This window comes from Oryza glaberrima, chromosome 12, assembly GCF_000147395.1.
Source record: "Oryza glaberrima chromosome 12, OglaRS2, whole genome shotgun sequence".
NCBI classification, from domain to species: domain Eukaryota; kingdom Viridiplantae; phylum Streptophyta; class Magnoliopsida; order Poales; family Poaceae; genus Oryza; species Oryza glaberrima.
The window spans coordinates 11238366-11252649 of NC_068337.1; the positions used below are offsets into that span (position 1 = coordinate 11238366).

The 14284-nt window shown below is 42.1% G+C and overlaps 1 protein-coding gene and 1 non-coding gene across 2 annotated transcripts; one reads left to right on the forward strand and one right to left on the reverse strand.

The window, feature by feature from the left end:
* Positions 1–3248: 3248 nt before the first annotated feature.
* LOC127756271 (E3 ubiquitin-protein ligase PUB22-like) lies at positions 3249–14075 on the forward strand. The gene is made up of 3 exons (XM_052281655.1): positions 3249–3683; positions 10808–10904; positions 13843–14075. Exons 1-3 carry the CDS (start codon positions 3249–3251, stop codon positions 14073–14075), a joined length of 765 nt encoding a protein of 254 aa, XP_052137615.1.
* Positions 7522–7628, reverse strand: LOC127758259 (small nucleolar RNA R71). Its single transcript, XR_008013682.1, has one exon. It is a non-coding gene; the product is annotated as a small nucleolar RNA R71 (small nucleolar RNA).
* Positions 14076–14284: the final 209 nt, after the last annotated feature.

Consider the following 14284-nt stretch of genomic DNA (forward strand, 5'->3'; position numbering starts at 1 on the left):
CAGATTTCTTTTTTTCTTTATTTTTGGTTCTTCTATGTTCTTGGTACTTGCTAGTTCATGTATGTGAATTAAAATCATTAATTTTTTTCCTGATTGGAGGGATGCTATCTTTTCTTTGGCAAGTGTAAAAATTAGTTCTTGCATCTGAATTCAGAGCAATTCTTTTTTTTTTTCAGATTGCTGAGATGTCTCTTCTTTCGGCAGTGCAAAAATTCAATTTATTTTTTCTTTTTTTTTGTCATAGATGTCTCCTGTATGTGTTTTTTCAGATTGCTGAGATGTTCTTCTTTCGGCAGTGCAAAAATTTAATTTATCTTGCCTTTTTCTTTTCTCTCGTAGATGTTCCCTGTACGTGCTGTACTAGTAGTATTAATTAATGGATATAGATAGCGACAATATTGACGGATGAACGTAGTTAATGAGGTTATTTTGGTTTCACTTCAGTTCTAAACTTACCAAGGGAATCCAGGAATAGATATTTTTTGGACGGAGGGAGTAGTATGGTGTATGAAGTAGCTATAGCCTAGAGCTATCTCATTTCTACCACACCAATTTTGACAATTTAACCTTGTGCAAAAACTATTTTTATAAATGAACCGCTGCCAAAACTTATTTCAAAAATGACCTTTTTACTCAACGCCAAATCATGTGACGCTGAACTTAGACACCTCAGCGCCACGTCAGCTGGCGCTGAATGCCGTGCCACGGCGGATGGTAGACTAAGTCAGCGTGCCAACGTACATTCAGCACTATGCTATTTGGCGCTGAGGTGCCTAAGTTCAGCGCCACACGATTTGGCGTTGAACAAAAGGGTCAGATTTGAAATAAGTTTTAGCAGCGGTTTATTTGTAAAAATAGTTTTTGCAAATGTTCAAATTGTCAAAATTAATGGAACCTGTGTGTGTATGCAGTTCTGCTCGAAAGGTGGCCATGCCAGCATGACCAAATCCAAATGGTAATTTTCTTTTTGTTATTGTTTGGATCGTACGGCAGGGAGTAACCATAGTATATGCATCCGTTAACATGAGCTTCAGTTCAATCAAAATCTCATCTGGATCGGGGCCATGCATTTGAAAGGTGGCCATGCCAGCTTAATCAAACAGCACTCCCTCCGTCCTAAAAAACTCAACTTCTGTGAGTTTAAATTTTATCCCACAAAAAACCAACTTCTATCATCTTATCTAACCTTAGCACATAAAACGAGAAGTTTTATCTCTTAAATACCTTTTACCTACCTATCAATATTACTACATTTTCTAATAATGAGGAGCATTTTGGTCATTTTTACTCTTTACTAAACTCTTATTGGGATGCTAGGAATCTCTCGTTGGGATGCTAGGAATGGGCTTTTTGTGGGACGGAGGGAGTAAGTAGGATGTGATGGCACAACCACTAGAAGTACATATCTGTCAATAATCTGCCGGCTAGTTGCGACATTGATTAATAGTCCTAGTAAAGTAGGATGTAATGGCACAACCACTTTACTTGTGACGGGTGGATGGAGGTGTCACAACCTGACTATGACTATTTTTATGGATTTATAAATTATTTAATAATTTATCTCTAGAATTTATATTAGTAAGCAAATCATTCAACACGTGAAGTAAAAATGGGAAATAAAATGTCCTAAATAAATTATGGTCAGACATATTGTTATTAAATTCTCCTTATTCTAAAATACTCTCTGAAAGTTTTGTGGAATTTTTAGAGCTTAAAAGTAATTTTTTAATAGTATTTTTTTTTACAAATAATCGAAAATGGTAAGTTGCACTCATTTCTCACTCCCATCCACCTCCTCTGCTTTCTTGTGCTCTGCTTTTCCCTGCTCGTCGTGTTCCTAATGTTCTTCTTGCAAGCAGTAATAACATGAAAAAAATTAATCCAGGTGGTTATGTGGCTAATCCTTTTTTTGATCATAAGGCAATGGTGCACTAATCCTAATGTCGTTTAATGCCGTACTACTCGAGCGAGTTGTTTCTACCTTTTTCTTTTGTGCAATGTTTTACCGAGATATCTGCACTAGAGGTGTGTTTAGTTTTTTGGGTGTAAATTTTAAAGTATACGGACATACATTTAAAGTATTAAACATAGACTAATAACAAAACAAATTACAGATTCCGCCTGTAAATTGCGAGACAAATTTATTAAGCCTAATTAATGTGTCATTAGCAAATGTTTACTATAGCGTAATTAGGCTTAAAGATTCGTCTCTCAATTTACATGCAAACTGTGCAATTATTTTTTCCCACATTTAATGCCTCATACATGTGTCTAAACATTTGATGCGATGTTTTTGGCCAAAATTTTTTTGATCTAAACAAGGTCCAGGTACCTGAAATGGTGGGACCTCCTTTATATCTTTGTGTTTGTTCGGAGGAACTCGGGTAAATGTTCTTGTGATTCCTCCATGGTTGGTTGGTTGGTTACTTGGTTGTGTGATGTATTCTTTCCTTGGCTGGGGAAAAGATTGCACTTTTTTTAAGGGTTAATTGGATCCATACCATTATAACTTTCGTGGTTTTGAAATATGGGATCATAACCACTAAAAACTTGGGAGTCGGGACAAGCTATGAATTTCCCACTAGACATGATCTGATCACTCATTTTGTACATGTGCGTGAACTATTTATTTTTATTTTTTATGGACATTGCAATACATAATTTATACATACAGTCATATTACATATACTGTACATGGAACTGTCATGACGAAGCACGAAGCAAAAATAACAGGTGCTTCAATTGATGCTCAAATTTACCCATGGTTACTGTCATGATGAAAGAGCAAGAAGCAAAAATAGCCATACTAAAAGCATGCCCAACAGCTTCCTTTCTTGATTCCCTATCCTCAGATTTAAGAAATTTTGGTTAAAAATCGTCTCCAACAGAATCTTTATCCTATCTCCCAATAGATCTGGTTTCCAACTCCAGATATATCGTACCTTACTTCTGGGGAGCGAATTTTATTCCCAATCTCAGTCATCTTTCCCTCTCGCGCGCGCACGGCGAAAATGTTCGCATCCTCTTCCTCCTCGCGACCTCGTTCCTCCGCGGCAGCGCCATCAGCGACGGGCTCTTCCACGGTGGCTGCGGCGGCAGCGACGGCGGTGACATCTTCCTCAACGGCGGCGGCGGCGGCTGTGGCTGCGGCGGCCTCTTCCTCCGCAGCGGCGCCGGCGACTCGGTCTCGGGTGATCGATCGAGAGTTTGGGATGTTGCTGCTGGCACGAAGGTCGCGGAAGGCGGTGATGGTGAAGGCGCAGGCGTCGCTGCTGCAGAAGAGGGGTGGCGCGATGGCGGAGCTGGCGATCCCGGCACACTTCCGGTGCCCGATCTCGCTGGACCTGATGCGCGACCTGGTGATGGCAACGATGGGGATCACGTACGACAGGGAGGGGATCGAGGCGTGGCTGGACACGGGGCGCGCGGTGTGCCCCGTCACCCACGCGCCGCTCTGGCTCGAGGACCTTGTCCCCAACCACGCCATCCGCCACGTCATCCAGGACTGGTGCGTCGCCAACAGGTCCCACGGTGTGGAGCGCATCCCCACGCCCAAGATCCCCGCCACGCCCATCCAGGCCTCCGAGATGCTGTTCAACGTCGCTGAGTCGGCGCGGTGTGGCGCGGCGGAGCGCGCCACCGAGCGGTCGCTCCTATCAGTGCTACTTCCTTCGTTTCACAATGTAAGTCATTCTAGCATTTCCCACGTTCATATTGATGTTAATGAATCTATAGTCTAGATTCATTAACATCAATATGAACGTGGGAAATGCTAGAATGACTTACATTGTGAAACGGAGGGACTAATTCCTCCGATATATATATGTAGCAGTTATTTACTTTGTCCAGTGTTAATCTAGATACATTGCATCCATTTTGAAGAAATGAGACATATATGAACTAAATTTCATTGCTGTACACTGCCTCGGTTGTGTAGAGAAGCTTGTTGTTTATGTGCTGCAAGCAAATATAATGGTTTCAAGTCTGTCTTTCATTCAATCATTTATTTGGCATGAACAGGAAAAATGGATGGAAGTGGGTATTTTACAAACTTGATAAATGAGGGTGGTCGTACTTTTGCTGCTTAAATAGCTGCTGTTGCTGCTTGTACTGGAGTACAAGCAGAATTAAAAATTTTAACAGAAGGACACACTTTTAGATTTTGGGAATTGAATTTAGGCCTTCTTTTGGAGGGGGGAGTTTTTTCACTTTCTATTTCAGTTTAAGAAACCAAAAATTAAATTTTAGAGATAAATTATTGGTAAGCTGTTGGGTATGCTACCCCTTTGACTTGGAGGAAAAACATAAAAAGTTTTAGAGAATTTCCATCCTATAGAAAAATTTCATGTACAGGCCTTTGAAACAAAAAATTGAATCATATATTATCCTTTGAAATTACTATAGAATGTACAATCCTACAGAGATTTTGAAGGAAATTTAACAAGAACTTCAATCTCTTGAAAATTTTCCTATGACTATATCTCTCATCTGATTCCTGTGTTTTCTTGCGGTCCAATCAAATGGTCATCCCTATGTTTTTTCTCTGTATTTTGCCGTTCTTCGTTTTGTACTTAAATTTCTATTATAATCCTGTGTTTTCCTATTCCTTTATTTTTGTATTATGCGATTCAAATGGGCCCTGAAAGTGCTTCAATTCATGCTCAAATTTATCCAGGTGAGCGAAGTAAAAATCGACCATTTCAGTGTCTGCTGATATGTATACTCGACTGCAGGAGGATCCCACTGCAAGAAAATATTTTTAGTAAACATGGGAGAACGTTGTTTTGCTAGTTAATAGAAAAACAAATGTACAACCAGCAAAGTAATTTACCCATGGAGCCATGTCCTTGTTCACGAGCCGTGCTCTAATGCCCTCTACACAGAACAAGAAAAAAGAGAGGGCATTTTAAGACAAAATCTAGATAATTAAGTGTGCTGAGATTCCATCGATGAACATGCAAACATACCTCATGAAATTCATGAGATAATTAATCCGAGATTCCATCGATGGACATACAGTATTCATGCAAAGGCATCCTGTTATCTACCTTCACGTATGTACAGAATGGCCATAGATAATTTGTCCGCCATCGGTAAAGGTAGTTGTTTACACCTAAATTTGACACTTATGATTAAGATAGGAAAAAACGTCAAGATTTAGAAAATCTGCCGGTTTCCTCTAGAGGGCCGGTCTGACCGCCGTGTATGGGCCGGTCAGACCGTAGCCTGAGGGCCGGTCAGACCGGCCATGTAGAGTCCGAGTCTATTTCGTCGGGTCTCGGGTTTACTTGCTTAGGAAGGCATGTTTTGGGTTTTCATTGTTCTCTATCCCGAATTGGACGTCGAGGAGGGCCTGTAGAGGATAAGACCAACCCCTATTTAAGGGACAAGACTGTTGACGGTCGTTAGCGATCAGTTTTGACCGTCAATATTACCAAAATAGAGGAGAACTAGTTATGCTTGCAATGCTATTTATGTTAGAATAATAATATTTCACTAGTCTTTGGTTCACTAACCTTTTGCAGAGAATAATCATTAAATGAAGGAGAATCGATATCCAATCAGACGATCGATCAATCGGACGATGTCGAGAATCAGACTTATCAATGAATAGGCCAAGAACTCAGAAATGACATGACTAATTGGGCTAAAATTCAGAAGTCTATGGAGTAGAGAAGTCCAGGAGGCCACCAGCCAAATTATGGGCTGGTTGGGCCGGCCCCTGGTTCGGCCGAACCCCCCTCGTCGCCATTGATACAGGGCTTCTTCTGGACGGTTTAGATTGTCTCCCAATGATGGTTGGAGGGTATTTCCGACCATTCCAACCATCACAACCGTCATTGGGAGGCTATATAAACCCCTCACTCTCTCCATTTCAATACACACCTTAAGCAAAGCTCTCTCATATTCTCTCAAGTTTAGTTTAGTGTTATCTAGCTAGTGGAATAGGAATAGAGTAGAAATCGGAGTCCGGAAGCCTTCGGAAGAGTTCGGGTATGGCTCTAGTAGCCCTTCTCTTCTCTTTTGTAAGCTTTGTACTATTATTAGAATATTCTTCTTTATACATTTAGGGTATTGAAATACTTTCCGAGTATATGAATGACAACTTTACATTATGTTCATGTTATACTGATTATACTGCTAGCTTATCTGGGGGATGCTTTGGTGCGGATATAATGTTTGCACATGCAATTACTCTGTCATAACGATGATATTAGAGTAGTATTTGGTAGTTTAGTCGTGGTGTCTAGATTACGGGATATCATTATTTAGGGTTATTTGCTGCGGATGAGAGGTGGGCCGCTGATGGTGACAACTCAGTACGGGTATTCTTCCGAGTGTGTATATAGTCCTAAGTTAATTTCCTGTGGAGGGTACTCCTCCATATTTAGCCCCGGTTGTATGGTCATACGGGTTGTCATAAGGAACTCGGTAGTCAGGGGTGGCTTCTCGAAGTACCAGGAGGGCATCGGATAGAGGGTATTAGCTAGTATATCAGATAACTGGGATGTATGTACTATGTATACTAGAAGTATAAGAATAGATTCTCTTTCTCTTTTCTTTCCACTTAGCTTAGATATTTTAGTATGAGAATGAGTAGCTTCCTGCTTGTGTGTCACTCTATCCTTGAATTATCTTAACCCCTGCTTAGATTATTATTATTACAAGTAACATATAAATTATTAGTCAGGTTCTCTGTACCATGATCTTTCCACGGGATTAAATAAATACGATACCCTTGGAATACTCTTGGGTGAAATGCTACAATGATATATCCGTGCGCTTGCGGATGAACTCTGTAACCAGAATATACCAGGAGTATTTCTGCACCATTGCTGGGAATAATATTTCTAGTAATGTCGTTAAAAAATACCAACAAGCATTTCTGGCGCCGTTGCTGGGGAAGATTCATAATAGAGATTACCAAAACTAATACTTTATATTTACCTCTGTATAATCACTGCCCTTTGTAGGCTAACCTTAGTTGTTTTCACTTTTGTTGTGGAAACAGGGTAGTGCATGACTGGTTTCAACTTGCCGGAAAACTTTAAGGAAAATCCAGAAGCTTTCTTCCGGAGCGTCAAACCACGAGTCGCCGCTCCGTAGAAAACTCTCCCGAGAAAGAAACCAGCCATACCAGCACCACCGACTTTCAAGACTATGGCTGACAAGACTCTCCGTGAATTCACCCTCTACTGACAATGTGGCCTTGGGCCGCAGATCAACATGGGAGACGTGGATTTCGATCTGAGGTCCAGCCTCATCACGATGGCACAGGCTAGCCCGTTCTGTGGCAAGCCTAACGAGGATGCCAATGCTCATCTATAGCAGTTCCTGGAGATTTGCAGCACGTACACCATAAAGGGTGTCAGTCCAGACGCCGTCAGGCTGCGGCTGTTCAAGTTTTCCCTCCTCGGGAAAGCGAAGTAGTGGTTTTATGCCAACCGTGCTACGATCAACACCTGGGACAAATGGTCCTTGGCATTCCTCTCAAAGTTCTTCCCGATGGGCAAAACTAACGCTCTTCGGGGGAGAATTTCCAGCTTCCAGCAGACAAGGGACGAGTCCATTCCTGAAGCATGGGAACGACTTCAGGAATACGTGGTCGCCTGTCCTCATCATGGGATGGACAACTGGCTGATCCTGCAGAACTTTTATAATGGGCTCACTCTCATATCCCGTGACCACCTGGACGCGGCAGTTGGAGGAGCTTTCTTCTCTAAGACGGTTCGGGGAGCCGTTGATCTAATAGAGAAGATGGTCTCCAATATGGGTTGGAGCGAGGAACGACTCCAAACCTGTTAGCGAGGCATGCATACCATCAAGGAGACGGAAATGCTTGCTGCCAAGCTGGACCTTGATGTGACCATGGCTACTATGGATGCAACCATAGCTCACATCATGGATGAACAATATCTTATCAAGATCAAGTCCTCCAAGTGCTGGAATCTGATTCGGCCACCTGCTACACTGCTGACTTCAAAGAGCCGCCGAATCTGCATACGACCTTCGTGTTCGGCCCGTGAGTACTTGATAGAAAGCTCTCGGAGTCCTCTTTCCACCGGATCCAGCCTCATCGCCAAATTCCATCCAAGTCATCCGCAGATGAAGAAACAAGGTGCTGCGTCACCTGTCATGGGCCTTTGGGCTTGTAACTTCGTTTGGGACCCCGGCCCAAGTGGGGCCCTTGTGGGGTGTGCCCCAACCAGGTGGAGCATGACCCTAGGACCCTCTTGGTCGTTCTCCCAACCCTAGAAGTAGCTAGGTACCCCTTCAGGGTTTCTTGGGTTTTGTTTAGATGAAAGTTTAGCTTTGCTACTTTGCTGGGTAATCCCGTGATCGGTTAGTTCGCTGGTTTTCTCGTTACGGAACCCCAACCTATCATTTGTATTCAATTCCTATCTACAATTCAGATTGCTTTTATCTTGTTATTGCTTGTTCCTTCGATTTGCTTGTAGGAATAAGGTTGATCTGCACCGACAAGATCAACAACCCACGGAGAGGTGTATCGATCACTAAGGCACAACACAACAACATCTAGTATGGTTGTAGTCGGGTCGTCAACGTTTCTCCCAAATCGTAGTTATCATCAACTCACCAAAAGATCGGGCCAACAACAGCCTTGAGTGCCAAGAGGACCTCAGGGTTCATCATGTGGTATCAGAGCTTTCGTTGCTCGCTGAGTTTTTATCTTCATATAACCAGAAAATAGCTATACAAAAAAATTCGCATCATTTACCTAGCCATATTTGTGCCATTGCATTGTTCATTTTAGTTTTTGCTTTGTTGACGTTGCATCGTCTGCTGGTCTTAGCATTTAGTCCGTTTAGAGTTTCGAGTTCTGGTCACGTTTAGTACCACTGTCGCCGCCGCCGCCGCCGTGTCCTTGTTGTCGTCGGGACCTATGAAAACGGAATCGTCGTGTTGTCGGGGTTTCGTTTTTCTAGTTTTCAAAAGTTTTTGTTGGTCAATTTTGGAGTTGCACCTAGGTTTCTGTCATGTGCCATGTGGTTATGCCCTGTGCCGTGGTCATGTCCGTGTTGTTGCGCATAAAGAAGATGCCTGAGAAAGATGAAAGGAGGAGATTAGATTAGATTAGTATTTGTTGTGCTTGGAAAGAAAATAGTAGATTGGATCAGTTTCCATTTTTTTTTATCTCAGCAAATCCGGACACGTCCAGTATCCTTCCGCTGCAGCCCACCACCACGCTGAGTCCGACTCCCTCCCTCTCCTCTCGCAGTATCCTTCCGCTGCCGTCCACCACCACGCTGAGTCCGACTCCCTCCCTCTCCTCTCGGTTCAATCTATATCGTGAGTTGCTAGAGAGCTTGGTGAAAATTTTTTGGAGTATCATATTGGAGATCCGTTTGCAAAAACGGAACCTATGGGACGAGAGCATTTTATTTTTTATAGTTCTAATTTTGGGTTTGTACTTTTACAGTTGAGTCCCTGTAATTTTTATATTTATAGTTGAGTCCTCGTGATCTTACATTGAGGTCCTTGAGTCCGTGTTTTTGTTAAAAAAAACAGAAAAAAAATGCAGAAAGGTGCATACAAAAAGTGAAAAAAAAGCCGCACCGAAAAAAAATAAAGGAAAGAAAGAAAAAAAAAGAAAGAGAAAGAAAGAAGGAACATAAAAGGTGAGAAAATCAGTTGTTATCATTGAGGTCGCTTTGATATATCAGAGTTGTGCTTTAGTTGTGCTATCTTGTGGTATCGTTTGTGTCAAGGCTCGCGTCTCTAGTATGTTCTAGCCCAGGACCAGCACGGTACTGACTTTGAACGATTATTCAACTTTGCATTCTCTGATTTGAGCATTTGCTATTCCTTTGCTACATACTTAAGTCTACCCAGAGCTCCACAGATTTGATTGCAGCCATACAGGAAGTGTTTGCCAAGGCATCAATACATCCAACCTCCATTGGGGTGCTTGGTTGAGTCGGTGTACGTCACCATTCCGTTTGTTTTGGTAAGAACTTGTAAGAGCTTGGTTAAAAGCTTGAGTGTGTGATATTTGAGCTGCCACTACCTAGTAGTTGATAGGAGCGTGTATATTCTTGTGTGTGTATCTTGTTTGCTACTAACAATGGCAGGATTGCGCAAGGGAATACGAGAACATCGACTTCTTCACCGTCGAAAAGATATGACAAATTCTCCACGTGATGCATATGAGGTACATGACTATAATTTTGCGCGAGTTGAATCTAAGTTACCATTCTATGATGGTGAGTATGATTCTGTCGCATATATTGATTGGGAGCTAGCAGTAGATAATAAATCTGACAAATATGATTTTTCTGATGCTCATATGATCAAGGCTGCTAGTAATAAGTTTACCTCTTCTACATTATTTTGGTGGACTTATGTTAGTAACAAACCCGAAACTTGGGATGAATGCAAAAACATGATGAGAAAGCGCTTTGTGAGTTCTTATTACAAATGTACTCTTCGTGAGAAATTTGAACATCTGAAACAAAGTGATAGAACTGTTAGGGAGTACATTCATGAATTTAAAATTTGTATCATCTACAGTGATATAAAAGAGTGCAATGAAAACACAATGCGCAGATTTTTCAAGGGGCTTAATTCTAAAATTCAGGTTTTGCTTGCTAATGTGAAATATAATCATATTGGACACCTATTCATGCTTGCTTGTAGCATTGAGAGTCAGATCAAATCAAATGCGAGGAAGTATGAACAATGTGATTTATCTCCTGTTTTTGAATCTCCTATATCCTTGTGCAATGATGATATGCAAACATGCAAGGAGCAATCTTTTGTGTCTCGTGTTGCTAACGTTTTACAGGGAGTTCAGAACATTCAACAAAAGGAGGAGAATGATGTCACTGAGAAGAAAGAGGAGAAGCATGAAGCACCCGCGATATATGAAGATAGTTTTCAAGGTAAATTAAATGGTGCCGAAATAAATGAAGGTGAGTATACTCAAGGTGAGCTACACATGTCCACTGTTCATGCTACAGTAGAGCAGCCATTAGTGGAACCAATTGCTGAGATGCCTTTATCACAAGTTGATTTACTTGCTGTTCATTGTGATAAAGAAGAGTTGTGTAATAATGCTTCACTTATATCCATGCCACAACTAGTGAATGAACATGTTGTTTCTAGTGTTTCTTTGTGTGCCGATTTTAAGCATGTTGTTCACATTGCTAATGAAATAGAGGAACAAGAATTGACATCTTCTTTAAACACTTTGGGCTATATTCAGTTTGATGATTTTTGTGAGCTCAATAATTTGAAGGAGAAATTATTTGCCAAGTCTGATTTGCCATGTCCAACTAGTGCTATTTTTCATATATTTGGCGAATCTGATGATAGAGGAATATATTTGGTGCATAGAGTTTACATCTGTTCAGATTTAGAACCTCCTGTCAATGTGGATAACATATGCAAGCTAGAGATACATGCTATTGCTAATCATATTATCTCGAGTTTGTCTACTTTTCATTGGATGAAACAGGTTGTTTTAAATGGACCACACGATGAGCACCATATAGAAAAACCAAGGACGGTTTTCCGTGAACACGGGGAGGATGATGTGACTGTGGCTACTATCGATGCAACCATAGCTCACATCATGGATTAACAATATCTTATCAAGATCAAGTCCTCCAAGTGTTGGAATCTGATTCGGCCACCTGCTATACTGCTGATTTCAAAGGACCGCCGAATCTGCATACGACCTTCATTTTCAGCCCATGAGTACTTGATGGAAAGCTCTCGGAGTCCTTTTTCCAACGGATCCAGCCTCATCGCCAAATTCCATCCAAGTCATCCGCAGATGAAGAAACAAGGTGCTACATCACCTGTCATGGGCCTTTGGACTTGTAACTTCGTTTGGGACCCCGGCCCAAGTGGGGCCCATGTGGGGTGCGCCCCAACCAGGTGGAGCACGACCCTAGGACCCTCTTGGTCGTTCTCCCACCCCTATAAGTAGCTAGGTACCTCTTTAGGGTTTCTTGGGTTTTGTTTAGATGAAAGTTTAGCTTTGCTACTTTGCCGGGTAATCCCGTGATCGGTTAGATCGCCGGTTTTCTCATTATGGAACCCCAACCTATCATTTGTATTCAATTCCTATCTACAATTCAGATTGCTTTTATCTTGTTCTTGCTTGTTCCTTCGATTTGCTTGTAGGAATAAGGTTGATCTGCACCGACAAGATCAACAACCCACGGAAATGTGTAACGATCGCTAAGGCACAACACAACAACGTCTAGTACGGTTGTAGTCGGGTCGTCCACGTTTCTCCCAAATCGTAGTTAACATCAACTCACCAAAATATCGGGCCAACAACAGCCTTGAGTGCTAAGAGGACCTCAGGGTTCATCATCCTCATGAAGTGATTGGACAACCATGACAAACGGCCACAAGGCACCGTCAAGGCCTTGGACTCACATGTCTCGTGTGAGGTCTGCGGCGGCACGGGTCATTCTGAGAATGACTGCCCGGAAACCCGTGAGGCGATGTACATGGGCAACAACAACAACGGGTATTGTCCACAAGGAGGTCAGGGGTGGAACTAGCCACGCCCATACTATCAAGGAGGTAACAATAACGGTAAATTTTCTAACCAGCCCTCCTTGAAGGATCTCACCTTTGCGCAAGCTAAAACCACTGATGCTTTAAGCAAAAAGCTAGCTGCGAATGACAAGGTCCTAGAGAACATTAATGTTAAGCTAGATGGCTTTGCTTCTGCTTTTCAAAACCAGCTGAGCTTCAATAAAATGATAGAAACCCAGCTAGCTCAATTGGCTTCATTAGTACCTGCAAATGAATCTAGGAGGATTCCGGGGCAGCCCGACTCCTCCATTGAAAATGTTAAGGCAATCACAATGAGGGGAGGTAAGTCCACTCGTGAATCCCACGAAGTGTGCTTTTGGCGTATCGGCTGGGCAATTTTTGGGTTTTCTTGTTCATGAGAGGGGAATTGAAGTAACTCAGAGGAGCATTAATGCAATCAAGAAGACTAAACCCCAGAGGACAAGAAGCAGCTACAGTCGTTGATCGGCAAGGTAAATTTTGTTAGAATGTTTATTTCTAATTTATCTGGGAGATTGGGAACTTTTACACCTTTGCTAAGATTGAAAGCCGATCAAGAATTCACTTGGGGGGCAAAGCAATAGAAGGCTTTAGACAATATTAAGGAATATCTTAGTTCCCCTCCAGTTTTAATTCCTCCACAGAAGGGAGTGCCTTTCAGGTTGTATTTATCAGCCGATGAGAAGTCAATCGGCTCAGTTTTGATTCAGGAGCTCGAAGGCGAGGGAAGGGCTATTTTCTATTTAAGTCGCAGGCTCTTGGATGCAGAAACAAGGTATTCTCCGGTGGAGAAGTTATGCTTGTGTTTATACTTCTCTTGCACAAAGTTAAGGCATTATTTATTATCCAACGAATGCACTATAGTATGCAAAGCCGATGCTATCAAATACAAGTTGTCGGCTCTGGTTTTGAAAGGAAGAGTTGTGAAGTTGATATATGCTTTGACGGAGTTTGATCTTCAGTACGAATCACCTAAGGCAGTGAAGGGACAGGCTATAGCCGATTTTATTGTGGAGCATCGTGATGATTGAATCGGCTCGGTTGATATTGTACCTTGGACTTTATTCAATGGATCGGTTTGCACTCATGGTTGTGGTATCGGCTTAGTTATAATTTCTCCTCGGGGGGCAAGTTTTGAGTTTGCTTATACTATCAAACCCTATGCATCTAACAATCATGCTGAGTATGAACCAGTTCTCAAGGGGTTGCAGTTGCTAAAGGAGGTCGAAGCCGATGCTGTTGAAATCATGGGGGATTCCTTGTTGGTGATCAGTCAATTGGCAGGAGAATATGAATGCAAGAATAATGTGTTGATGGTCTACAACGAGAAGTGCCGAGAATTAATGGACAGTTTTCGGCTGGTAACCTTGAGTCATGTCTCTCGGGAGCAGAATGTTGAAGCTAATGATTTGGCTCAGGGGGCATCAGGATACAAGCCGATGGCGAAGGATATTGACGTAGAGGTCGCTATGATTACAGCCGATGATTGGAGGTATGATGTGTATCAGTATTTGTAGAATCCGTCTCAATCGGCTTCACAAAAATTGCGCTATAAGGCTTTAAAATATACCTTGTTGGATGATGAGCTATATTGTCGGACGATTTATGGGGTGTTGCTTAAATGTTTAAGTGTCGATCAAGCTAAAGTTGTGATGGGAGAAGTGCATGAAGGTATATGTGGTACTTATCAATCGGCTCATAAGATGAAGTGGTTGCTTCGGCGTGC